The 27,610-nt window shown below is 39.7% G+C and overlaps 2 protein-coding genes across 2 annotated transcripts; both read left to right on the top strand.

The window, feature by feature from the left end:
- The first annotated feature begins 6 nt into the window (after nucleotides 1-6).
- LOC132265088 (probable peptidoglycan muropeptide transporter SLC46) lies at nucleotides 7-5,032 on the top strand. Its single transcript, XM_059765557.1, has 6 exons — nucleotides 7-540; nucleotides 750-1,128; nucleotides 1,846-2,031; nucleotides 2,320-2,426; nucleotides 2,495-2,833; nucleotides 3,623-5,032. The coding sequence occupies exons 1-6, from the start codon at nucleotides 514-516 to the stop codon at nucleotides 4,064-4,066; spliced, it is 1,482 nt and encodes a 493-aa protein (XP_059621540.1). The 5' UTR covers nucleotides 7-513; the 3' UTR covers nucleotides 4,067-5,032.
- A 5,355-nt stretch (nucleotides 5,033-10,387) lies between these two features.
- LOC132265237 (protein giant-lens) lies at nucleotides 10,388-15,394 on the top strand. Its single transcript, XM_059765815.1, has 4 exons — nucleotides 10,388-10,603; nucleotides 13,172-13,674; nucleotides 14,357-14,531; nucleotides 14,590-15,394. The coding sequence occupies exons 1-4, from the start codon at nucleotides 10,388-10,390 to the stop codon at nucleotides 14,809-14,811; spliced, it is 1,116 nt and encodes a 371-aa protein (XP_059621798.1). The 3' UTR covers nucleotides 14,812-15,394.
- Nucleotides 15,395-27,610: the final 12,216 nt, after the last annotated feature.

The following is a 27,610-nucleotide window of genomic DNA, read 5'->3' as shown; positions in this document are numbered from 1 at the left end:
TTTCGTGATAATACTTTGTAACAGAAGCCCAAGTATCTTCCATGAGAATATTTAATCTTTATCACACAATGGAGGGGAAATAAATTAGCAATTTAGAGATTAAATTGTTTGTTCTTATTGGTGAAATATGCGATAAGGAGTGAATCTTCTCATTCAGCTCGCGCTTCTCTCGTCACAATCCGCACTTTGAGTGTCTCCGCGAGCAGAAACGGACGGATTTTCCCGCCGCGCAGATCTTCAATTAACGAATTCCGCGTTCAAAAGAAGCCCAACATCTTCGCCTCGCTGACCCCAGAGAGCGCCTCTTGTTCCGGACACCACAAAACGTCAACACACGCGAAGAGTGTTTGTTGTATTTTTGGAGCGTGCGGTATTTATTTATTCTGTTTGTTTATGCTGACAAAATGCTGATTTAACTGCAAAAATAGTGCCTCAATTGAGATTGTAATCTCTGAGCCAGTGATTTCGCCTCAAGTGTCCAACATTACATAATAACCGAAGCCCCCCAAAGCCATGGATAATCAGCTTGAGAAGACAGAGGTAAGTCTCCGGCATTAAACCCCCTTCTTCAGCCTTATCCACTAGCATTTCACCCACAATTGTGCTCGTCATTGTTTATTCTCCTCACTATTTACGAGCTGATAGTGTTTTTGATAAGATTTTTGGGCTTTGCATAAGATTAGCGCGTGTCATGTTTGAGGTTATGCGAGGAATTTTTCCACCCCAAAATTTCCCTCCAAAATCACCAGAACATTCCGCCGGTGCGAACGGAGAAATGGTACCAGAAGATCACAGTGGAGCCCACGATGTTCCTGTACATGATGGCCTTCATGCTCACCTCCGTGATTGAGCAGGCCTTCTACCTGCACAAGGCCTGCACCGTGGATCACAACTATCCCGCCGAAATCTGCGATAATCTCGAAATCCACCAGGACATCAAGAAGGAGGTGCAAATCACCGTCTCGAACTTCCACCAGTGGAACAACGTCCTCGGCCACATCTTCCCCATCATCCTGGCGCTCTTCCTCGGCTCCTGGTCGGATCGCAGGGGCCGCAAACTGCCGCTGATCCTGGGCTTGGTGGGCAAGTTCTACTGGTCCGTCATGATCATCGTCAATTCCTACAAAGGTGAGCGTCTTTTGGAGGGCGAATCAAGGGGGAAACAATTGGTCAGAAGTGGTGTACAACTCAGCAGATGAAATTTCTCTTCTTTCTTCACAAATTAACAAACTGTTTTGATCTCTTTGCTGGCTTTGCTCTTAGTTTGCTTAGAAAAATCAACTAAAATCTCGATTCTAATGTTTTTATAGGTTATGACATCGACATAACCTCTAAAAACATTAAATCTTGAGTTAATCACGCAAAAATTGCCACTAAGTAAGCGAGAATTCATGATTTCAGAAGTGTATGTGTAAAAAAAAAACCCTGGTTTTTAAGTGTAATTCGTAAAACATAACCTCAAAAAATTCATTTAGAGAATTTAGAGACTAGATAAGATCTTTTCGATTAGTTTTTCTGCAATTTTGCTCTTCAATCAACCAATTTTAAGCTCTAAATTAGCAATTTGAGGGATTAAAAACAAGTTAAACGAATTCAAATCTTGTTTTTTTTTCAACCATAACCTCACAAATTATTGAAATTTATGCTTTTAATTGTATTTTCGGTATTTTCTCATCTAATTATGGCCTATTTTCAACCTCTTTTACAAGATTCGTTGAAATCTATCTAGAAAAGTGAGGTTATTTTAGGGATCTTTGTAAATTTAAAGGGTTTAGAGCCGATGCAAGAAGTCTAGAAAGTAGCTAAAGTGTACAGATTGTTAATCTTGCGCCTTGGCGTCCTCAGACTGGCCTCTGCAGACAGTCGTGTATTCCGCCACCATTCCCAGCGCCCTCACGGGCGCCGACGTCGCCATCTTCGCGTCCGCCTTCGCCTACATCTCGGACACCTCAACGGTGAACTCACGCACGATCCGCATCACGATCCTGGATGTTTGCTACCTCAGCACGATGCCGACCGGCGTGGCTCTGGGTGAGTCATAAATAACAATTTGCAATTAATTCCCAATTACCGCCGGAGATTCTTATCGCATAGATTGCCCAGCCACTCCAGCTCGCCATAAAAGTCTCCTCATGTGGTAGCGTCAATTGGGAATTAGTGCGATAAGATTCGGCCGATCATTTTCCAATCGGCACTTCCTCAGACACTCTTTCGAGTCTCTCTCGAGTGGCTTATCGGCGCGACCTAGAACAATACATTGTTGCGCGCCTGCAGCGGAGGAATCTCAATTTGTGTCGTCTCTCTCTCTCTCTCTTGAAGGGTCTTATTTGTTCAGCAACGTCGTGAACCGCAATTACTCTGTCATGTTCATGATAAACGCTTCGTGTCTCCTGGCGGCGATAATTTACTCACTAATTCACTTGAAAGTAAGTGGCGAATCCGTGGCAAAAATGCCCGCCAACTGACTCACAATCACTCTCCTCTCTCGCCCCAGTGGCAGACGACGTCCACGCAGCGCTCTCTGCGCGAGGTCGGCGTCACGGGCGTGCTGTGCGACTTCTTCGACCGCACGCACGTGGTGGACTCGCTGCGGACGCTGGGCAGGCGACGTGAGATGAAGCGACACGTCTACCTGTGGATCTTCATGGTCGCCATGGCGCTGTACACGTTCCAGCGCGATGAGAAGCCCATGATGTACCTGTACACGCAGCTCAAGTTCAACTGGAACACCGTGACGTACAGCAACTTCAAGACCTTCCAGTCCACCGCCTACGTCATCATGATGCTGGCCGGAATCCCGCTCATGAGCAAAGTCTTCGGCTGGCCCGACACGGTGAGATTCACTCATTTATTCCTCATTGCAAATGAATGATCTGCACAGCAAAGTGATAAACAAGCTGCAAATATTCGTTACCAAAAGGCGATTTTTATCTTATCTGAACAGTTTTCAAGAGCAATCTTCACTTTATAGTCAATTTGACCCAAAATTTTCCTCTAATTCTTATTAAACGTCGAAATATGGATGCAAAACATGGCGTGGGGCAGCATTTATAGGTTAAATGGGGCATTTTATCACCCGAAAGTCGGCTAACTTCACTTCACTGTTTCTTAAGCGGCCATTTTTCAAGTTCTCAAAAGCTAGATTCCGATAAGGACGATCAAAATTGTCTTTTTAGCGTGTCTTTTGGTGTTATTGGCAATGAAACTCCTTGAGAAATTGAGGAAAACACCTGAAAATCGTGTGTATTTCCTTAATAGGCATGAAGTTAGTCATATTAATGAGGCTTACTTTGATCTCGAGCCCTTCTTGAGTATCTCAAGCTGATTTTGCTAGTTTTTCTGAAAGAAAAGCGATAAATTCACCTGTAGAATTGAAGTTTAATCCGTGGATTCCGATAAACACGATCGGAATTGTCTTTTTAGCACTTTTTGGGTCTTATTTGCGATAAAGTTCCTTGAAAAAGTGAAGAAAACACTTGAAAATCGTGTGTATTTCCTTAAAGCGCGTGAAGTTAGTCACATTAATGCAGCTTGCTTTGATCTTGAGTCCATCTTGAGTCCATTTTGAGCATCTCAAGCTCAATCTAGGCAATGTTTGATCCGTGATTCGCTGACTTTGCAGGCCATCGTGATGGTGGGCGCTTGCGCTCACGCGACGGCGCGCTTCTTCTTCGCCTTCGCCGAGGTGCCGTGGGTGCTGTACGTGGGCGGCGCCGTGTCCAGTCTGGGGCCCGTCGTGGCGCCCGTGCTGCGCTCCATGACGTCGAAGGTCGTGCCGCTGGCGGAGCGCGGCAAGGTGTTCGCGCTGCTGTCCGTGTTCGACAACGCCGTGCCGCTGTTCAGCGGCGTGCTGTACACGCAAGTGTACAACGCCACGATCGACACGCACCCGGCGGGCATCTTCTGGCTCACGATGGCCACGCAGCTGTGCGTGCTGCTCTTCACGCTGTACATCCACGTGACGCTGAAGGGGCGCTCGCTGGCCGTGCCGGAAGTGGAGAAGCAGAGCGCGCTGATGGACGGCGAGAAGGTGCAGTCGGAGGAAGAGGATCAGGCGCAGAAGTAGGCGCGCGCGCGAGTGGGCGGGAAGAAGTGTTGTAGAATCCTCAGCAATAAATTTTTACGGCCTCTTATTTGCATACATCTTTCACCCGATGAACAGATGGGAGAAAGAGAGGAATTTTTACGGCCACTTTTGGATCCAGAACTTCCCTGTGGAATCTTTTCACGAATTGGAACACACAACAAAACTCTTCTTTTTTTCTTCTATCTCTCTCTCTCTAAAGCAAACCTCATCAGCTTATTTATGCATATAAAACTTTTCTGACGAATTTTAATTAAACCTCCCAGGGCTTAGATTCCATTCCGAGAAAATATTTCTGCGGCTTTTTTTTTCTTCTACCTCAGCGCGCAACTCTTTTTTTTCGGTTGCTTTTTCGCACCGAAATCAAACAAATATTCCATCCATTCCGTTCCGAGGCTTTTAGGAAGGCAAAAACGTCGCGAAGAATGATAAAAATTCATCTGTTTTGGCAAATATTGGGAGTCGTTTATTGAGGCACTGACGGTCAATATTTGATGTGACAGTGAGGAAAATCCCACTTTGCTCTGACGCGAGAGTGAGAGAAGAGCGAGAAAGTTGCGCCTGATTTATGCAGGAGAATCAACACTTCCTCTCCGTGTTTGCGCCCATCAGTTGTGTGTCAGGGTTCAAGAGGAAATCGCCGAGATGTGAGACGAAAGCACTCCAATTGTGTGCGCCAACGGGCAAAATCACTGCAGCGAAAAGGCACACACATGAGGAATGGATTAAAATTCATCCTGTCTATTGCAACCGACTCACGAACACAAGGGCGTAGCCAAGGAGGAAATTCTGGAGGTTTGCTGGCAAATATCTCAGTTTTATCCAATCTTATTGTCTAGATCAAGGGGGAGATCATCAGTGTTGTGCCTTTACATGGTAAAAAATACCTCTTTACATTTTACACGTAAAGAATGTGTAAAAAATGTAAAATGTAAAGTAAAATATAAAATATAAAGTAAAATGTACAATGTTAAAAAATTCTTTTCTGAAGTTTAAAAACTACTAAAACGTCCCGTGAAATTGCAGAAAATACTTTAAAACTGTGAAAACTCAGGAAAATCTTCAAATTGTTGTCATAATTGAGTAAGGTAAGTTAATAATTCAACAACTGATGTTCCAATCCGGTCCACAGGTTTTGATAAACTGTAGAATACGAGCCCGAGTTGATCGTTCAAGAACACTTATGTAGGTGTTAAAATTACGGAAGTTTGCTTTTAAAAAGTATGATTTTTAGACAATTTCTTATTATAGGGTTCAGAAAATCATTAATTTCTTATGCATTGCAGGAAAATGGGCCAAATTGCGTTTAGATATTCTCTAAGTGTCCAAGCAATTCATAATGTTGCATATTATGCCCATGCCATGCCGTTAAACTCAGCATTGTAGGCTATTACTGCTCAAAAACATACTCCGAAAAACGAAAATTCATTAAGATTTGGTGCAATCAATAAACTAATGAAGGTTTTGGCTTCTATGGGTGCCTAATATACCTTTTTCTATTAGAGAATACCCGCAGGATATGCTTCGATGGCCAATTCCGAACTAAAAACGGCTCTTCAGAGATCATATTCACATGGACAAAAAGAACCATATATAACCGAGAAATCTGTCTGCACATTTTCGTCTTAATTGCCTAAATGAGGGTGTAAAATTCACAAAACTCTTCTAATGATTTTGGGCTTCATGGAAAAAAACGCCGGAATTAAATTCCCCGATATTAACGAATATTGTTCGATTCGAAAAATTGAGCCCAATTTTCATATTTTACATTTTTTCTTTACATGTAAAAAAAAATTGTGTGTAAAGAAAACATATTTTACCATGTAAAGAATTGTGTAAAAGTAAAAATGTAAAAAATTCGCCCAACACTGGAGATAATAGAGTCAGAAGTGTTGTACAGCTCAGCAGAAGTACTTAAGAAGTGGAAGTGTTCAAAAGCTTAGAATATTCCTTTCCTGAGACCTTATTTTACCGCCACACTATCTTGATTGTTTGGATTTCCTTGGGTTTTCAAGCAAAATCAATAATAAAAACATTTTTTTTTAGGTTATGTTACGAATTACGGACAGATTTGAGATCAATTCTTACACTCAAGTCCGAAAGATCGCCAGTCATTGGCAGAATTAGACATTTACATGCAATAAAAAGTCCTTTTCTGAACCTGTGACGCCAAGAAACACACGCAAATTGTATTGAACTCGAGCATAACCTCAAAAATAGTTATGTGGAATTGAAAAATGTCAATTTAGAAATTGAGATTATTTTGTGATCTAGAATGCTTCAAAACGGAATTTTTTGAAGATCTATTTGTAATATTTTTGAGGTTATGGTCGGAAATGACCGCCTAAAATGTGTTTTTAAGTCGATTCTTATAGAAATTTTGAATGGAAACTTGATAAATTCCATATAATTTGGAAACAGTCTTTAAAATTTAAGCTCTTGAAGTGTCAGGCAAATTCGGAAGTGTTTGGAAGTGGTGTACGGGTTTAAGATTAACCAATTTAATCGATCTCTCATGTCCTAAAATAAGACAATAAATAACTCAATATTGAAGAAACCTTTTCAGTATTAGACTTTAGGTATATTAATTAAAATAACGAGACTAAAATCAGAGATTCTTCAATATAACTCAAAAACGACTGAAATCTAACCAAAATCTAACTAAACAATTTTATCACTGAGGTTTTCAGGCAATATTTCATGACTTTCTGCTTTTATTCACGGTTTTTGAATACTTCTTTGTCCAATTTTTGAATCGTAGAAACCTTTTTAGCTCAAAAATGCCGATTTTAGGTAAGAAATTGAGGTTATGTTGAACTTTGGCGCAGAATTACTCATTTTATTGAACGCAAACGAGCAATTTCACTAAAAAATGAACAATAATTTCAGATTAGGACATTTAAACGGGAGAATTTCTACGTCAAGGCATTAAAACCCAGTCAAGACGTCTTGTTTAAGGAGTTTACTGTGTCTTTGGCCGCAGTTCTCACGCTCTTGTGCAACTGTGGTCGCTACGCCCATGCACGGGATGTGCGACATTCAATGAAATTGCACAGAGAGTATAAAATGTGGCAAGAAAGAAGTTGAGCGAGATTGCATTTGTGTGTTTGAAAGGCAATAACACAAGAGCGCGCTGAGACTTTTCAATAAAGCCAAGAGAGAGAGAGGTTTGAGGGCAAAAAGAGCCACGAAGAATAGGACAGACCGGAAGAAAAGTCAAACAAACACAATTCTCAGGAAGCGTTTAAGTCTCTTTTCACCGCCTCTCTCGCTCTCACCCTTGGCTCTCTCTCTCTCTCTCTGGGGGCACTTAAACTCCTATTTCCGCTTCACGTGGCTTCGCTGGGACGCGCGGACGGGCGGCATTGTGCGTGAGACGCTGGAAGATGTTGGGCGCAAAGGACAAAAACAGCCATACAAGTGAGGATCGCCGGCTTTTCTTCTCTCTCTTCCTTCCTTTATGTGTAAAATATTGCCAACGGCGCGCTTGAATTAATTCAAATACACAAATAAATTTGATTGTCTCGAGAGCGCGCGAGAGGAGAAGATGTGAAGATGCTGGGAGGACAAGAGGAATCGGCGGCGGTGGAAGAAGAAGAGGAGAAAAAAAAACAAGCACTACGAGTTCTCTCTCGCCCAAAAGAAACGCTCAGCGTCTCATCAATGAACTGAAAGCAATCTCCAATGGAAGCACCTATAATTTCATTCATCAGCCTCTCAATGTTGAGCTCAATCTCGCCAGTCTCCATGCGTTTTTCTTACTCAACGGCCAACAGAGTGAGACACCGCTAGTCGCGTTCACACATCTTCTTGGACTTCTTTGAGCGCGCACAACAGCAGCGGGTCCACATTATATATATATGGCTGGAAGATTGCGTTGACTTCCCCAATAATGGGCATACGAGATCACCTTCCTCTGCATCACATCGCGAAATGCTGTGCGCGCGAGAAGGAGAAAAATCCACCTTTTCTCAATGGTTGCGCCTTCGGGCTGTTTTTATGAATGAAAAACACAATTTTGTCCGCATCTTTTACACACGATACAAATTTTCTACCGCGTAGAAATACATAATCGCTGCCTATGTGCAATTGGAACGGGTAGATTTATGTACATGAGCAAATGACAAACACTCTCTCGCGCGTCAATCCATCGATTTCCCATCCGCGTTTGGGGGCAAAAAACTCCCAACAATCCATACCTTGTTTCCTCCATCGTCCACTGATAACGCCGCCTATCAATCATTGTGGACTTAACACTGTCGCACAGCGATGGACTTAATTCCCCAATATTCACCAAATCAATTTGTCCATACATTTTGACACTCTTCACAAAACAACCTTTTTATCTCTGGCTGGCAGAACTTTACGAGCGTCCTCGTGAGCGTCATTAGAATATTAAGAGACAAGATTAGCAGATGAGGCAGTGAATCTAAATTCAAGGTTTATTGTCAGTATTAAAATGATAACAAACAAAAATTATGACTCGAACAGAAACACCAACGAAAATTAGGCTTTTCAGGAGAAGTTTTCACCGGAATTTCAAATGAATCTTTAAGAAATTTAAATTTTATTCAAGTCATCTAAAGAAACTCGTGATTTCAGACCTTTAACTTTGTGATTATTATCGTGATTTTCATTTAAATTTCAATTATTTCATACAATTTTCAATCATTTTTTGATTCCAACTCCTAAAACAATAAGTAAAAGGCCATTTTTCTTTCCACAAGGGCAAATTTGCTTTTGGGAAATACAGTCGGAACTTCTACATGCCTTTGAAACATGATCAGCTTAACAGCTGATGATGAATTCGAGCTTTTTCTATGCGAAAAGCGTTATTTTCGCGTTCAAATCTCTCACAAAGAGTAAAAGAATGTGAAAATGCGTCAATTTTTCCATCTTTGCTGCCCTCTGGCGACCATTTTGGCAAAAAATAATCAAATATATTCAATATAATTTGATTTCTGTAATTATATATTGCCAAAAATATTCAATTCTTGATGCTTTTGCAATTTTATTTGGAAAAAAATCTGTTTTTCCGTTTATTTTTTAAAAATTTTGATCATTTGTTTCTTCAATTCTAAGTAAAATTGGCTAGTAACTTTGAAAAACTCAGCTATTCATTTAAAAATGCCTTTATTCAACGACTAGAGACTTAAATAAAAATGTTTTGATTCCTTCAACGACTCAGAAGACCAAGAAATAGCGTTTGGTCGAAGCCACGCCCATTAGAACGCCCCGCCTTCTTTTGCAGCGTCATCGCGCAGTGAAAAGGATTCTCTTGACTGTCTTCTTTGGCTGCTTAAGGCATGTTTTCGTGCCTCAAAAGCAATCCCAAAAACTCTACGCTCGACCAAGGCGATTTTGACCTGATGCCCAACTCTTGGCCGAGCATCTAAGAGAGTATCTGGCCTCTTGATTTGTCCATCTCGCTCACCGCCAGCTCGTCTCACTCTATTCACCAGCCACACTACATAAGGCAGAAATGCGCGTGTGTTGGTTTTCATTCAAGTTTCTTTCAATATATACGCTCGGGTGTATATAGTGAAGAAAACGCAAGGCTGGAGCTCTATTGAGAAAAAAAAAACAACCGAGCAAGAGAGACAAACAACGAGGCAAGACATTCCGATTCATTGGAGGCGCATTTCAGTATTCCTGTGTCGATCAATGAGTGTTGAATTGAGCTCCCTCGACTTTCAACTCGCGTCGCCCAACGACAATTTCCTCGATTTCCCCATTCGCGTGATTTGATCTGGGTGGAAAACTGCGTGTCTTTTCCTCCAGCAACACACAAAGTGCGGGGAATGCTGTAGTGAGAAGAAGATTGTCTTGTGTTGTTGTTGGGCTTTTTTTTTGGCCACAAAGCGCGCCGCGCGACAGCGAAAAGTGCAATTTCAGGAGTGCGCGTGAAAGAAGTGCAGAGAAAATCCCTCCAGAAAGACACACTTTTCCACACGATCTTATACTTGTATTGAGGAGAGCGCGGAGGGAAAAGCGCGAAAGAGGAGAAGAAAAATGGATGTGTTAGCACATAAGTGAAGAAGTAGAAAAAGAGTGAATAAACAAACAAGAGTTCCAGAAGCAATTTTAAGTTGTTTGCATTGAAATCGAACGTTGTAATATGTTATATCACGTATAGAAAGAGTGGAGGAGAGCAAAAGCCACACACCAGCAAAAAAGCGCGACAGAAAAGCTTAAGAGAGTTGCGCGAGAGCGGAAAAAGAGAGCCGAAAAGCACAAGTTGAGCTTCTGAAGACAGAAAAAGGGTGGTTCTTGAAAGGAAGTGGGAAAAGCTGAGCTGAGAAAATGTACTTACAAATTGCCGGAACGGGATTTGTGGTAATTTGCCTGATTCGCCTCCTCGAGACAATTCATCTGCCGCTGGAGGTGCTCGAGGTGGAGGATCTGGTGAAGCATCAGCGATTGGATCTCGCCATCGAGTACAACAGCAGCGAATCCGGCGCGAGAGCAAATCAGCCGCCAGATAGCATCAACAAGCCGCGAGTGCTGTACCAAGTCGGGGTAAATCAATCAATTGACTCCCAATATATTGTCCGCGATGTCCTCGCGCGAGGAGTTCAGCGCCAATTGAGTGTCTCGCGCGCGCGCGCAATTGAATTTTTCTACATCATTCCACACCAAGGGGGAGATAAAGCGGCTAAACTGTGTACACCACAATTTCTGTGCAGAATCACAGACGTTTCCACACCTTCAGAAGTGCTAAAAACATGCATTTCCCCTTTTTCTCAACTTCATGGAGTTTTTTGACCGTCTAATGTGCCATAACCTCAAATTTAGAAGTCTTTGTCCCAAAAACTACACCATTTTTACTCTTATTAGCCTGAAAACTTACAGAAAAACAGTTTTTAAGACAATGTATGAAGTTTCCAGCGGATTTTTTGATGTGATTCAATTTTAAATCGCTGTTTTGGATGCACTCTGTAACATAACCTAAAAAATCATTGAAAGAAACTTGTTTTGAATCTTTTAAAAGCAAGAGTAATCGACAATGAGCTGAAATTTGCTATTTTAGAGTAGAAAATCATTCAAACAACCCTTAAAAGAGACAATTTTGTATCCTGAAACAATATTTTTGAGGTTATGATCAATCAATGGTTTGATATTTGATCACAAACGTTCAACTTTGCTGAAGAATATGAATTATTTCAATTAATTTGCCATAAAATGGTGTTTCGCAATGTTATTTAGTCACTAAATTATGCTTAAAGTTAGTTACATAACCTAGAAAAGCTATGAGATTTATTATTGACGAAAATAGTGTAAAAATTCTCAATGTTTCTCTGGTTATTTAGCGTAGAAAGTAGTTCTGAAGCGTCTAATATTGCAAACACTCAAGCACTTCCACTTCTAAAGACTTCTGCTGAACTGTACACCACTTGTGACCACAATATCTCCCCCTTGTGCCATACTTAAGCGGTCGATCTGCCATCTGAGATGGCGGCAACTCTGGTGGCGGAGAAGAAAATCTCTGTGGGGATTTTTTGTCATGCTGTATTTACTATAAGAACCATACATATGTGGCAACCGGACATCCGGTTGCATAGCAGCACATTTACTCTTTTCACCTATTTAAAAAAGGTTCTCTTCTGCCTCTTTCGTCGCTCTTTTTTCCTCTCCTTCACCTCCTGCCGCTCTTTTTTTTCTTCTTCTTCCCTTCCCAACCAACACAACACTTTAATAATCTTCTCTCCGTTTTTGTTTCGCCTCATTCATTCCTATACGGAATTTTATACACACTTCCATCTCACTCACTCTTTGACTATATACGGCAATCTTGTTCTTCATTTTTCTTTCTATTTCTTGGGCTTCGCCTTTAGGCTAAATGAACTTCCCTTTAAACTCTTATTTACCTTTTCCTCCTCTCGCGCGCCTCTGCCCAATTCCTATTGACTCGTATTAATTTTTTCGACGCTTTTTATCGGTTATTTTCCGTGTTTTAATTTTCAATTGGTGAATCGAAGGGAAAATCGCCAATTTTCGCTTCAAATTCACCTCAAAACACCTCCGAAATACCTTTAAATAGCACAAAATTAAGAGAAAAACTGACAATATTACTAAAAGAGGCGTTTTTATGCATTTCATTGCAATTTGAACCCGAAAAAAGAGCAAAACAATACACAATTATGCTAATCTCTCTGGCCAGGATCAATTCCTTCGCTTCAGAAAAAACCAGAATCACTCGCGATCAATCAATTTCCTGTGCTTTAGCTTCTGATTAAGTGGCAATCTTCGCAGCATCTTGAAGAAAATGCTTCGAGTCGTGATGCTAAAGCCTTTTTTTCTCCAATATTGACTGATCAAAATTGATTAACGAAGAGCGCTTTTTGCCACGCACTGACGTGTCGATAAAGCTCCCTCGTCGACGCATCTTTTGCCAACGCAGCTGGAAAAAAAATTAATTCAGAACATTTCAGAGGAATGTTTCAGGCCCAGAGAAAATCATTGAGAAGCTCTGAGTGTTTCACGCGCGCGCGTTCTTCACAATAAAATCAATTGGTGAGCCAATAGAGATTGAGGAGAGAAAAAAAAAACTCTCGTGGAAGCATAATTAAGTCGATGATAGATTCCATGGAAAAACGCTCGTCAGAACATCAAGCTTGTGTAGTACAAACTTCTCAGAATCTTCCACGCACTCGAGTTGCGATGAATAAATGATGTCATTAAATTGCTATTTAATTATGTTATTGAATTAAAAAAAAAACTTTTGCGCGCTCAGTGGAGCGAATGGGAAGTGATTTTTATTCTTTTCTCCTTCCTCAAAAATCCACACAAGCACACACATTGTTTGTCTGGGAGTGCGCAAATTTAATAATCTCAATACGTGATTTGAATTCACTGTCACTTGATTGAGAGATGGAATTTTCGATGATCACGTGCCGCGAATATGACTGAATTCCCACTACAATTCATGCCTTTTACTCCAACTAATTGACACGCCACACAGTTTTACAACTCGCAGAGGTCAAGAAAAGTTCTCTGACGTCAGTGCGATTGAGATCATGAACTTCCCTCCCATTCATCCCACTTTGCAATGCGTTTCGCGCCTGACCATGTGCACATCCAATGCAGGCCTCCGAGAGTGATCTTCCCGTTTGCGCGCCAAACGCCGTGTGCTCGAAGATCGATCTCTACGAGATGCCCTGGATTGAGCGCCAGTGTCGCTGCCCCAACGTGAGTGCGCTGCCCAGCCAGCACATCAACTACCAGCACAGCGAATTCCTGGAGAAACTCCTGCGCAAGCTGAGCAACGATCCCACGATCGAGCGCAAGACGACGCGCGAGATGCTGCGCCGCCTCGGCGCCGTGTATCACGTGGACGACATCGTGCTGGGCGGCCTGGAGGAGCCTGACCAGGGCTACTACTATCGCAGCAAGGGCGCGCACAAGAAGGACTTCCACCTCACGGCGACTGATCTGCACGAGAGCAAGAGACTTCGGCACGCCGCGCATCGCGACTTCGCCACCATCGGCGGCTGCTCCAGCGCCATCGGCGGCGAGGACGGCCACACGATCGTGGACAAGACCAGACACTACAAGCTCTGCAGCCCGATCCACAAGCTGCCAGTGTGTCGGTGAGTGAATTGGCAAATGCTGCCCAGTTCAGCGGAAGCTTACAGAGTTATTCCACTGCTTTTGCTATACAGTTGAACTGAGCACAACGAACTGAGCACAGACTTTCAAAGTCGGATTTCCACTTAATTATGCGGTTTAAATGGTTCAAATCGAAAGGCAATGGCTTAATTAATAATGACGAGCATGAATATGCTTTAAAATGTCTCAAAAGAGCCCTAAAACTTCCTTAGTTGCTCAAAAATTGACAGTTTTCTTGGTTTTTATGCTCAGCTGTCATTAAATCAGCGAAATCAGCATTTTTTGCTTGAAAGTTTTGAAATCAACAAAGATTTTTTAGCTCTTTTCGCTTATTTAATCATTATTCTCTGTAGAAAAACAATTCTGTACACTTTTTTAGGTTATGTGAGTGATTGCAGATGATTTTAGTGACTTAATTGTAATCAAAATTATCAGTACTTGAATTTAAACTGGGCGCAATTCCATTTCTCAACGGATTTGAGCAAAGACGCTCGAAAATGAGCACAATTTCGGGATTTTAAGTGTAAAAACTGTTTGAAAGTCAAACATAACCTCAAAAATATCATTTTGGAGTGTCTAAATGAGTTTTCGAAGCGTTTTCTGAAGTTAATCTAAGTATACTGACTTGTTAAGCATATTAATTTGTCAATAATTCACTTGCAGGTACTTTAAGGACTACACTTGGACGCTCAAGTCCATCTCGGGCGCCAACGCCACGCAGCAGATCATCCACTGTCGCTGCCCGAAGAACTCAGTGACTTATCTGATCAAGAGGGAGCCGCTGAGCGGCAAGGACGAGCAAGGATACGTGTACTTCTTCGCCTGCTCTCCGCAGAGTGTAAGTCCGGCTGTCTGTCTGTCTGTTTCCTGAATCCTCACGCAATTTCTGCTTGCAGCGCCTGCGGTGCCAGCGAAAGGAGCCGTGCAAGCTGTTCACGGTGCGCAAGCGGCGCGAGTTCCTGGACGAGGTCAACACGAATCCGCTGTGCCAGTGTCCGCACAGCCACAGCTGTCCCAGTCACCACACGGATGTGGGCGTGATCGTGGGCAAGTCCTACGCCCAGGACAACATCCGGACCTACTCCGGCTACTGCATGGCCGACAACGCGGCGCAGTGAAGCCGCACAACAATGTACAATGCGACAAAACACTTAGGATTACGAGCTAATTAACCAACTAATATGTATATTTTTTCACAAAACGAGAAGCGCCTACAAAGTGTATTTATTAATAATTTATTTCACTGCAGAAAGGATAAAAAAAGAAAGAAAAACTCGCCTCTCCCAATTTTTATATTAAGAAATGAATCTCTAATAGCTTTAATTCCGCGATTGATTCGACAAATTCAACTCTCAAACACAGATTTAAAACCACAAAAACCGTTCAGCCTCCCTTTTTCCTCCCCCCACCCCAAACACCCCCAAAAAAATCCATTTATACTTCAACATTATCGTACCTGAATGTATAAAAAGAAAATGAAAGAAAGTAAGAAGTGTTATCTAGTTAGAAATTTTTTTTTCTTTAAGAATTGCTCTTTCCTAGGCGATAAGATAAATTGAGAGTGGATACCTTAAAATACATGTATTTTATACACGCAGATAAAAAAGAAATGGTATGTATATAAAAGTTGTTGTGTACTCTTTTCGTTAAAAGGAAGAAGAAAAAAATCATACTTGAATAAATAATTCACTGGACAAGCGATTTACCATGTTTTTCACTCCTTCGTGGGTTGAAATTATGAATTCTGTGTACAGAAATTGAAAATAGAGTAAATGTTTCATTATAAGCATCAATGAGCGAAATCTATCACTTTGCCTACATTGCGGCGAATTGATTCAGAAGCACGATTTTGCATGGAAAAGTCGTTAATCACGAGAAGATGCGCTCAACAAGGTGAAATGCAGAATAAATTATGTAAGCAAACTGTGAGGAAATAGACACGAAATTGTACAAAATAATTACAAATTGCATGAGCTTCTGGAAGAAGTCTTGTTCGACACACAAAACGTCTTTACTTGCACGATTGCTACAAATTAATTCACCTAATTTTCATACAAAGTAAGATTAATTGAGTGAAATATAAGTTAGAGAAGCAGACACGATCGTATTTACTCTCCTAATGGATCATCAGGCAGAATCAAGGGGGACGAAAATGCACAGAAACAATCAATACAATCCAATACAATCTTTTTTCTAGGTTATGTGACAAATCAAGGACTGATTTAGTGAATTATTCGCATTCTAGCGCATCAATTCTTGCGCTCAAGTGAGAAAAATCGCCACTTATTGGCAAAAAACGACGCTATTCTGATCTTTTGATACCAAGAAACCCTAAAAATTGCACTAAAGTCGAACATAACCTCAAAAATATTGATTTAGGACATTTTCAGGTCGATTTTAACACTGAATCTGCAATTTTGAGTTCATTGACAAGTAATAAGAGACGATTTTGAGAACTAGAAAGCGTTTAATTAAAGTCTTTAAGGATCTCTTAGTGATATTTTGAGATTAAGGTCGAAAAATATGGCCAAAAAGGGGTTTTTAAGCGTATTATCACAGAAATAATGGATTATAGTAAGCAAAAAGTCTAAAAATTGTAAGTAAAAGCGATTACAGACTTGCTGATGATCCACGGGAGGTTAAGCGAGAGCGCGAGTTTGAACGACTGACAGTTCGCTTAGCCAGAAAACGCGAATAATCCCTCGATATATCGAAGGTTCAGCCGATTTTTCAGGGGTTCGCGACGGCAGCGCGCTCGTGCGAAAATGCGCCGAAACATTGCGCGACTCAGGAAAAGCGCAAAATGGCGAATCTCTTGCGAATGATTTTCTGGATTATTAAAAATCATTAAATTCTTCTGCGAATCATCAATTTTCGCAATTTTAACGTAAAATTTCACTCTTTTGAAGTACGCAAATCAACTGACAGTTGAACACATAAAGCAAAAGTGGCGCTAGTGTCGACAAAGAATAACTCCTGAGTGTATTTACCGCTAGTTCAGCCACGAATGATTGCTAATCCATATTTTGAGTGTGTAAAGGTGCAGATCAACCACGACTTATTGCTGATCTGACCTTTACACACTTTAAGCTCATCCACGGAGGATTAATCCAAGTTCGCGCCGATTCGTGGATCATCAGCAAGTCTGTAATCGCTTTAATGGAAGTATTTGGAAGCAATGTACAGATTTAAGGCAGATTATCTTCCCCTTGGGCACAATAATGAGACTCTTTTCCATCTTAATTTCATCTTCAGCCCCAATTTGTCGCGATCGCACGACAATTTTGCACAATTGAGAGACATTTTTAATAGTTAATGTGACTTTTTGTGCATAGAAAGTAATTTATTTCATCTTGAGGTGGTTTTTTGTAAAAGTGTTTTCAAAAATGATCATTCTTTGGTCGTTTTCTTCCGCAGATTCAAGAGAATCTCTCAGCGGAATTGTAATCAAATTGATTCATTATGGCATAATTACAGTTGGAGGCGCCCAAAGCGGCCCATCTTTCCCCTACTTTCAGCACTTGAGGCAGTGATTAGCCAGCATACTTCCCATATTGAATGCGAATAATCGTCTCGTTAGTATCATTTTCTCTCATTTCTCTATGGCGTTATCTGAATTTCACAAGATTCCATCCTTTCCCAAGATCAATATTTATATATAGAGAGAAAAAAAGCGAGTATAATTGGAGTTCAACGTGTGGCCATTATCTAATTTTAAGCAGTTGAAATTTGCATTTCAATTTTTCGCGCTCGTTTTTCTTCCATGACTTTCATGAGTGATAAAAGATGAATAATTTCACCGATAATTTCAATTACAATTTAGCTAAAAGATTGCAATTGTCACTTTTCTGTCTCACTAACTTTTTTCACACGTGCGACGGACATGCGGCAATGTTTAAAAGGGGGGGGGGGGGGGGAATATCACCCAAAAAGCCCAATTCGACGGGTGCCTCGAAAACTATGAAAAGTCGATTTATCATAGTTTTCGTCTTATGTATTTTTGAAAAGCCTTTTATTTGTTCTTCCTGTACAAGAATTTTAAGATTTGTATCTTATGAGACAATAGAAAAAAATCTTATTTATCTAAAAAGCACAAATGGAAAAAAATTGTCATGTTTTGCGAATGAAAATGTCTCAAAAATTGCAGTCAAATGCATAAAACGTCTTTTTAGAAAATATTTGTAGATTTTCAGAATTATCCTAAAATGTTTTTCTGGACTTTAAATGAATATTTTTCATATCTTTTAAATTTTTTCACTTGAAAACATTAAGAAAAAGTTCAATTGAAGTATGAAAAGTTGATTTTTTGTATAAAATCGACTCAAAAACCATTAAAAATCGACTTTGAAAAGTAATATTTTCAGATTTTCTATTAATTTTGCCACATTTTAGTGAAAAATTTCAATAAATACCAATAAAACATTTACAAAATAAAAAATACAGAGCAATATTTTCACTTTAACGAACGATTTGAAGGCATTTTGAGTATTTTGAAGTAAATTTGGCAAATTTCGCAGCTGTTTTAATGCAAAATTTTGAACTCGCTTTGCTGAAAAATGGCGATTTTGACTTTTTATAGTTTTCAAGGCACCCGTCGAATTAGTACCGGTTAAATTGGATTTCGCTGATGCGCGCGGAGTTTTTTGGGCAAAGTTAAAAATTTCACCTTCCTTCAAAAGCTGCGCCCGTGGCGGGAAAAAGTCCGTGGAAAAGTGGCCATTCTGGAGGCATTTATGAATGCTAATGGCTCCATTTCAAATGACTTTACGAGAGACACGTCGCTTTTTTTTCTGCCCTCCCCATAAAGTTGCTACAAGAATTAAGTCAACACGCCAGACGATGCGAGCTCAGGCACCAATTTCTTCCGCCGCGCACACAACAGAGTCGTGAGAAAGGCGGATAGAACCAGAACAAGAGGCTCTAATTGGGTCTCAGCCGAGCTTCTGGCTCACTTTCGTTGTCTGAGAAATTAGGCTAAGTAAATGAGATGCAGTGACGGTACTTTAAATGGCACAACCTTTTGCGCCAAGATAGCATCAAAATTTGCTTTTATATACACTTCTGCCCAGAGAGTTTATAATCTCTTTCCGAAATCACTTTTACCATGTTGTGTTTATCATTTCGCATCACGCGATGATGGTTTGAAAATTTCATAAATGCTGCTCAAGAGACGCTCAGCGGCCAGTTTATGGAATTTCATAGGCTCAATTCAACATTGTAAATTCATTTATAACTTTATTATCAAATTATCAGAGACACCTTGAGAATTTCCAAATTTTTTTTATATAAATTACAAATAAATTTTCACCCTTATAAGTTCTTCTCATGCACAGTTGAATTTATCATTAACTTTCGCGTTCAATATTACACGGAGACTCTTTAATTTTGTTTTCGGGAAATTGTGAGGTTATGACAAGAATCCTTCTTGAATTGATTTTAATCCTTTCACACCTGGAAATGAGTTTCTACTAGATAATGAAGTTAAATTTGCCACTTTTAAGCACAAACCGCGGAAAAAACTAATCAAAAAGTCATTTTTCTAGACTGAAAAGACATTTTTGAGGTTATGATTAACTAATAAGATGTTTCTTGATCAATCTGAAGCTTTTTGCCAAGGAAAAGTGAAAAAATCCCAAATTGGACACTAATTTGAGGATTTTGAGGGTTATTTAATCACCAGAATCGGTTTTAAATCAATAACATAACCTTAAAAAGCAACAAAATTGATATTTTTGAAGCAAAATGATTTTCAAATGTGCCTCAAATTGTTACAACAGAAAGTTTTACACTTCCAACAATAATATCTGCCCCTTGGTGGGAAATCACATCTTATCCTATCTTATAAGATAAGATCCGTAAGTTGCATCGCGAATACTTTTCTCCACACTTGCGCTCACGTTTCTATGCCACCTAAGAAGACCTCTCGCGATAGAGTGTATTAATTGGGCACATGAGCTGAAGTTGACTAATTAATTTTTAATGTCCGTTTGTTTGCTGCCTGGCAAGAAGGTTTTGCCCCTTTTTTCGCAGCCCGCGGAGAAAATTCTCCTGCAAGCGTGTGTGCAAAATAATATTTCATCATTTTTTGATGAGAGTGAAATGGGTGTTTGGTCGTTAAGATGCTCCCTCACTCCACCCACAACAATTAATCACCCAAAGAGATTGAAATTGTTTGTTGCTGTGCTCGAGAAAAGCCCAATAGCAAAAAGAGCCTGAAACATGTGAAGGCATCGGAAAAAGCACTTTCACCGCGCGCGCGCGCTGGAATTGCTGCAATGTGTTACCTTCGGAAGATGCCTTCGAGAGAAGCCCTAAATTCCATCTCATCAAATCAATTAGCATTGAGCTTTTCGGGGGCACTTTTGACCAATTTCGCACAGCAAATTTCACCTTGCGAGGCACATTTTTCACAACCAAAAAAAAAGACACACAGAGAGAACTATCTTATTTGCATTGCATGATGTGTACCTACTTTTAATTTAACGGTCTTCATTGTAGAAATTCTTTCATCTCACTTCTCATCAGCCAACCCAGAAGATGGACTCGCGCCGGGCATTCAAATTGACGGGAAAAGAGACACAAAACACGCTTGAATAATCATGAAAAAGATGAGGCTTTTTTTTAATGGACGATTGCAGGGCTAGAGAAAAAATGTTATTGAAGAGGCCAAAAATTGATGATCAAAATTGCCCCCTTTTGTACTTGCTGGAAAATACACCAAAATTATCCCCAATAATGAGTGGCATTAATTCGCGCAGCGAGATTTTTGGGTTAAGCCAAGGAGGAGATAATACAGTCAGAAGTGATATACAGGCTCAGCAGAAGTACTTAAGAAGTGGAAGTGTTGAAAAACCTGCAATATTCCATTAATTCGTGCTTCTTTTACTGACAAATCATCCAGATTCTCTGAATTTCCTTCAATTTTCACGCAGAAACAAACGTAAGAATCTTTTTCTAGGTTATGTCATGAATTAAGGACAGATTTAGTGAATAAATCGCCTTCTAGCACATCAATTCTGCTAATCCTTGGTATAATTAAGCATTTGCCAGCAATTAAAAGAGCATTTTTGTTCCTTTGATGCCAAGAAACACTGCAAATTTGTGCTAAGATTGAACATAACCTCAAAAATATCATTTGTACACTTGGAAATGGACCATTTAGAAATCTTTCTGGACATTTTTGACTCTGAATCAGCAATTCTTAGTTCATTTGCAAATCATAACAGATGATTTTGTGATCTAGAAAGCTTCAAAACGTCATCTTTGACGATTTCTTAGTGATATTTTTGAGGTTATGATCGAAAATGATACCCAAGAAGCAGTTTTAAGTCGATTCTTATGGAAATATTGAAGTTGTGTACAGATTTATGGCATATTATCTCCTCCTTGGGTTAAACCGCGCGCCACCAAGAGAATCAGCCGGAAAAACCGCCAAACGCTCCATATTTTGCGATTGATTCAACAATGAAAAAGCCGCGCAGCGTCTTTTCTGGATTTCTAGAACAATTCCTCGATTGAGAGATCACGATCTTCTCTTGGTGCACTAATTAAAGGGATCTGGGTTAGATGAGAAGCAATTGCGCACACCTTGCGCACATCCAGAGTGATGATCAGCAATGAGAAAAGACGCTCAATCGCTTCTTTTTTTTGTTGTTGGGAACACACACATCATCGTCTGTCTCTATTAATTGCATGGCGCGCACGGAAATTATTACTACGTTTTAGTTAAAATTAAAAGTATATAAAGTGATGGACAAGGAGGAGTCTTTTTTCATCGATGAACAGAGAGAGAGAGAAAAAGAGCCACTTTTTACGCTGTGAGCGCGTGAAACTTAATTGAAGAATCTTCTTCATCATAATCTTCTCCTTGTTTTCTTTGCAAATGCAACCAGAGCCAAATTGACGTTAGGAAAATCAATTCTTCCCGGGAAGAAGCTGAACTGGAGAGAGAGAGAAGAGAGATATTTTAATTGAAATTTCTTGAACTAATTCAATTCTAATTGCCACAATAGAGTTATCATCTCCTGGAGGAAGAGTGAAAAAAAATAATTAGAAAATTACATGTTTACGAGCGAATTGGAGCATTAGAAATTTTTTTTTCTCTCTGTGCAAAGCTAATTCTCAACTTAAGCATCTCGTTTTGCACTCAAGAAAGTAATTAGATGTTCTTCTCAGAATTGATCACACAAAATACTCTCAATTTTTCACGCAAAATTGTAACAGCATGACTTTCAAATCAGATTTGCAGACTTTGCAGATTTGTTCAGACGCTAACAGCGTGTGCAAGCCACGCCCACTCGCAAGCTCCGCCCCTGAAATCGTTTGCACCCTCTAAAATGATGGTTTTACAACCCCAAAATCACTATTTTCAGCACTTGATGGAAGACTTTGTGGCTCATTCACGCCAAATATCAATTATACGATCTCTAAATCAAGCCGATGTTTTATTGATGTCTTGACAGACTCTTTAAAGCAGATTTATTATCTGCAATTTCCCTCAAAACGCACATCGCATGATTTACCGCAGAGTCATCAATTGTATAGTGAAACTTACAATCTTATACTTCTCCCACAGTTGATTCGTGAGTGTGTTATCATCTCTCTCGCGAGAGGTCAATGAGATTGTACGTCAAAATAGAGGCACTAAATGTGCATCGAAATTTGCCAAACAAGGAGTGAAAGAGAGAGAAAAAAACCACTCTTTCTATTGATGTTATTGAGATGTGCCGAAGAAACTCTTGATTTTTCAACTATTCAGTGAGTTTTCATTTTATTTTCAATATGCCGCTTTTTACTCGCCCAACGCTTTTTTTTCTCTCCTTTATGTGCGCTTCTTTTTTTTTTATACCTTGTATAGTAAAAACAATAAATTCCTCAAGCAATCTCGCATTAATCGACACCTTCAATCTATGAGAAATTCCATGTACGATGATGTTTATCTTCTTTGGCACAGTTTTGATGGTGAAACATCAAAATCTCGTCAAAACATGGAGGGAAAATCTTTTCGCGTGCGCAAAATGCGCGCCATCACAACAATAAGAACCCTCCACGTGTGTCGTTCTTTGGGAAACTTTGAGAAGACAAAGTTTGCGAGGGAGGAAATGTCAAGGGGGAGATAATGTGGTCAGAAATTGTGTACAAAAGAATTGTTTTTAGTATATTTCTTATGAATTTAAGGCAAACTTTGCCACTAAACAACCTTCAAAATCATTTATTCTTGCATCTAATCTGCTAAAATTTGCATTTATCTATTGGAGATCACAAGATTTCAATAATAAATTGCGTTAATCAGGCTAAGATTGAACATAACCTCAAAAATATTTTTCCAGGATACAAAATTGACTATTTTAAGAGCTTTTTGTTTGATTTCTTACTCTGAATTAGTAAATTTCAGCTCGTTTTCGATTAGTCTTGCCTTTAAAAGATTCCAAAAAAGTTTCTTTCAAGGATTTTTGAGGTTATGTTCCAAAATAAATCCAAAAGAGCGAATGAAAATTGAATCACATCAAAATATCCACTAGAAACGGTTAATATTTCTTTAATACTGTTTCTCTTTTTAGTTTTTTAGGTTAAAATGTAAAAATTGCGTCTTTTTGGGGACAAAGACTTCTAAATTTGAGGTTATGTTACTTTAGACAGCTGAAATAATCTATAAAGTTGAGAAAAAAGAAGGAAAATGCATGTTTTAAGCACTGTCAATGTTCTAGAAGTGTCTGTGATTGTGCACAGAAATTGTGTTGTACACTCTTTAGCCGCATTGTCTCCCCCTTGGGAAATGTCAGACAAATTGCCAAATTGTCACCACTCGGAAGCCTCTTCTTTGTGATCCTAATCGTGGGCTCACATCGTCAAATTTCCATCAGACAATTGGGTTTTCCATCCACGCAGACTTGTTCTCAATTCCAACCCGAAGTGATTGTCTGAATGGGAGAATTGCGCGCATTGAATGGCATTCGCGAAAATTTTTCAGCTCATTCATGGGGACACAGATTTGGAGTTTGGGAAAAATTGCCGGGCCTTTTGTGGCCGCGACACTCTTTTTTTATTTCTTCTTCTGCCACAAGACAAGAGCTGTTCTGGCGTGCCTTCTATTGAAATGATTAATTGTAATGTGTGTTCCACTCTACACAAATTATAATTATCAATCACTATAATCAGATGAGAAATGCCATAGAGATGGGAAATCTATTGAATGCGCGCGCCTTCCAACCAATTCCGCCGGCGGGCGGAAAAGAGGGAAAAGTCTGTGCAAGTTCACAATTCCAACAATCACCCATTGCCTTTTTCATTGTCTTGCAAACGGCAAAATTGGAAGTAACGGACCCGCGACGGAGTATCTCTTCCCGGCATCATACTCAGGTGGGCAAAATCTCAGAGGCATCGATTGGCGTCGACACCGCGAGAGTGCGATGAAAAAGGCACTGGCATAAATCGATCAGAGCTGTTTTCTATTGAAATGCACTCTAATATCATCATTTGCCATTTTCTCCCCGGCAAATCCATCATCGGCTCTCCGTGTGCAATTCTTCACAATGCCATCCATCTGTGTGTGTGTGTGTCGTTTTGCTGTATTAATTTTAATTATTGACTTCTTAATGGCATGCTAAACTCCCTTTTGTGCAGCCACACAAAAGAACTAAGAACACAATCTCTAATAAGAAATGGAAGAAATGGATAGTTTCTTTTTCCCATTTCACTGCACAAAACTGTGCATTTTTCCTACACACAACTTCCTTTTGGCGCTTTTTCCGCCGCTTCCGGGAACCGCGCTCAAATCAATTTACTCTTCCCTTCTCAGCACCAAATCACCTTCCAGCCATTTGACTCTGCAAACAATCAGAATATAATCACCGCCTTGAGCCATAATAAATGCTGCTCGCGCCAGAGAATCAAATTATTAAGAGAGTGATAAACTTTTCCCCAAGAATAACAGTGCATTTGCATGCATCTCTGCGATTTTCTCAAGCACACATTCTGAAAAATTCACTGGCTAAATCTTTATAGACTAAACGTGAGACTATTTCTTATCTCCAAATGAGACAAACTTCACGTAAGTGACAACACTTGTTGCAATCATTCTTCCTCATATTACAATGTTAATGTGTCTACAAGGGGGAGGTAATGTGATCAGAAGTGGTGTACAGCTTGTGAGGAAGTGTTAGAAATAGGATTTTGAATATTTGTACTGCCAAAGTTTCTGTTTCAACAAATTGAGGCATTTTCCAAGTTATTTTGCTCATAAAAATGATATTTTTTGTCTTTCTAGGTTATGTTATTGATTTAAGACACATTTTAGTCATTAAATAACCTCCAAAATTACAAACTTTATGTTTAATTTGGGAAATATTCCTCTTTTTCCAGGCAAATTAGAGCATTGACGTTCGAAAAATTTCATATTGATCGAGAAGAATCCTTAAAAAGTCAATCATAACCTCAAAAAAATCAATTCTGTCTATAAGAATGCCTTTTTTCTTACTTATTTCTACGGTTTATGCTTAAATGTGGGATATTTTCGTTATAATTATCCATTTTCAAGTTTGAAAAGAATAAAATTACTCCAAGAAATATTTAAAGCTTGAATGAAAATCACGACTAAAGTCACACATAACCTCAATTTCTCACTAAACAGCCCCGATTTTGAGTTAGAAAGATTCTAGACGATATCTACCCAAATATATCCAAAGTCAGTTAGATTTCAGTTAGTTTTTGGTTATTTTTCAAATTAAGAATAAATATTGATATTAAAAAACGGAATTAAAAGCAGTAAAACCTTAAAAAGAAAAGCATTTATGTCTGCTAACGCGGATAGAAAAGTATGCAAATCAGTGTTATAAAACTGTTAGTAAGATTTTAGTTAGATATCAGTTAGATTTCAGTCAGTTTCTAGTCGTGGGAAGTGTTAAGAATTTTCCATACAAATTGTGAAAGTGCTGTACAAGTTTTAGTCATATTATCTTCCCCTTGAATGCTTATGCGCGACTTTATAAGGTCAAGATCATCATCTTGATCTCTTTCTCGCGATCTGTTGATAGTGAAATTCCTTGAAATGCAGCGTAATAAAGTAAAAGACATCAACAGAGACACTTTCTGTGGGGTTGTCAGATGAAACACACAAGAAAAATATCCAAGATTTCTTACATTTTAACCCAGTGAAATGTGCATTCAAAAAGTAACGAACCATCGACTTGACCATCAATCTCTTGGAGACTTTTTTTTCCCAGATCCCGGAACAATTCACATCACTTGGCATTGTTTTTTGAATGGAACTCCAAATCAAAATCATTCCTAATTTCCACAATTACCTCCCAAATTTACCAAATTAGTGGGCAATTTTTAGGCAATCTTCTTCTCAATTTCATCCAGATTGCACATCTTAATTATGCGAACCTTTCGGCCCAAGAATAGGGTTAGAAAAGAAATTGTGTTGTCCCATTTTTCCCAAAGCATATTAAATGCCCGCGGAATTTATGGTTTGACACGAAGTGTGAAGGATCGGAAAAGGCTGTTAAAATTCCTCTTCGATATTCCAATAAGGGCCACAAAATGCGATAGAAGTTGTAATTTATTGTGTGATCATCTAGAAAACGCCTCATGATATAAATTATGGTTTTCCGCTTCTTCTCCAGCCTCAAAACGAAAAAGTCCGCAGACACAAAAGCCACATTGGAGAGTTAAGTCGGGATTATCGACTTGCTCTTATTGTCTCATAAAACAGTTCAGCTCTTCTGCACTTCTCTTGGCGTCTCATTAGACGTTTTCTCCGGTGCACTTGAGAGATGATTTCATTAAATTGTGGAACTGTTTCGCTCAAGACGTTTTGCCATGCGCAGTAAGGGAAAAAAAGAGTTGAAGTCTCAATTTGTACATAGGCGCATTTATTTGTTTACTTTCAATAATTTATTCAAGAGCATCCCAGAGAGCCTGTGAGAGATGATTGGGAAGAAAAACGGGGAGGAAAAGACCGAGGAGATCCGTGATTTCTAAGCGCGTCTGAGAGGCAAAAACAGACTCACACAGATTCGAAAGAGAGTCTTCTGTGTGGTGGGCAAAAGAGAGGCGAATCCGCGGCTGGCGTGCGCGAGAGAAAGACGCGCGCATCTTGAGATTGGAAGAAGGGGCGCAAGTCAAGAAGTGGAGGAAGCATTAAAAGCAGTTGGAAGGCCATTGACTAGAACATTTGTTATGGAACCTTCGCGGCGTTGAAGTCTCTGTTGCATTGCTGTGTTTTTTTTTCTCCTTATTGTTCTTGTGCGCTTTCTTGGCTCTCGAAAAGTCCGTCGCGGTGTCGCGAATCCTGTGCCGAGGATAATCAGAAAGCAACCAAAAGAGAAAAGAAAGTGAAGAACTTAGAGACTTGGTGGATGATTTTCCAGCAAGACAAAACAAGGAATACAAAACCGTACTTTGTGTGACGCTTTCAAACGCGCGCTCTTCACCGAAAAAAAAATAATAGAGAAAATAGAGTAAAAGATGAACATTTAATTGAAATAACTGTCGATGTAACGCAAATAATTAATTATGATTTTGGATCAGTGAAATAAAAGTTGAGTTCAAGACATAATTACATGTATAAGTCAGTGGAATGATGTTCAAAGTGGATTCTACTTTCAAATACAGTTCTTAACTTTTATCTCTCTTTCACACTCTCCACTTGGTAATTTTTACCTCAATCGGGCAAATTGAGAAATTCTTGGGTGGAAAACCGTAATATTCTTTCATGTTGTGATACTATTTAAGTCTCTCTCCTCCTCCTCCTCTGGCTAACGCTCGCGAGTGCGGAGTCCAAGAATTGCCAATTAAATCGAATCTCTCAATTGCACAGCCGAAGAGCGCTGCATTTCCACGCTCACTTGCTATTCCGGAGTGATTTTCTTTTCTTCTGTTTTTTTGGGGGTCCGAAACGTTCGTGGGGGGAAA

The sequence above is a fragment of the Phlebotomus argentipes genome, unplaced genomic scaffold, assembly GCF_947086385.1.
Source record: "Phlebotomus argentipes unplaced genomic scaffold, Phlebotomus argentipes genome assembly contig_2, whole genome shotgun sequence".
NCBI lineage: Eukaryota > Metazoa > Arthropoda > Insecta > Diptera > Psychodidae > Phlebotomus > Phlebotomus argentipes.
This window is presented reverse-complemented; position numbering and strand designations above follow the sequence as displayed.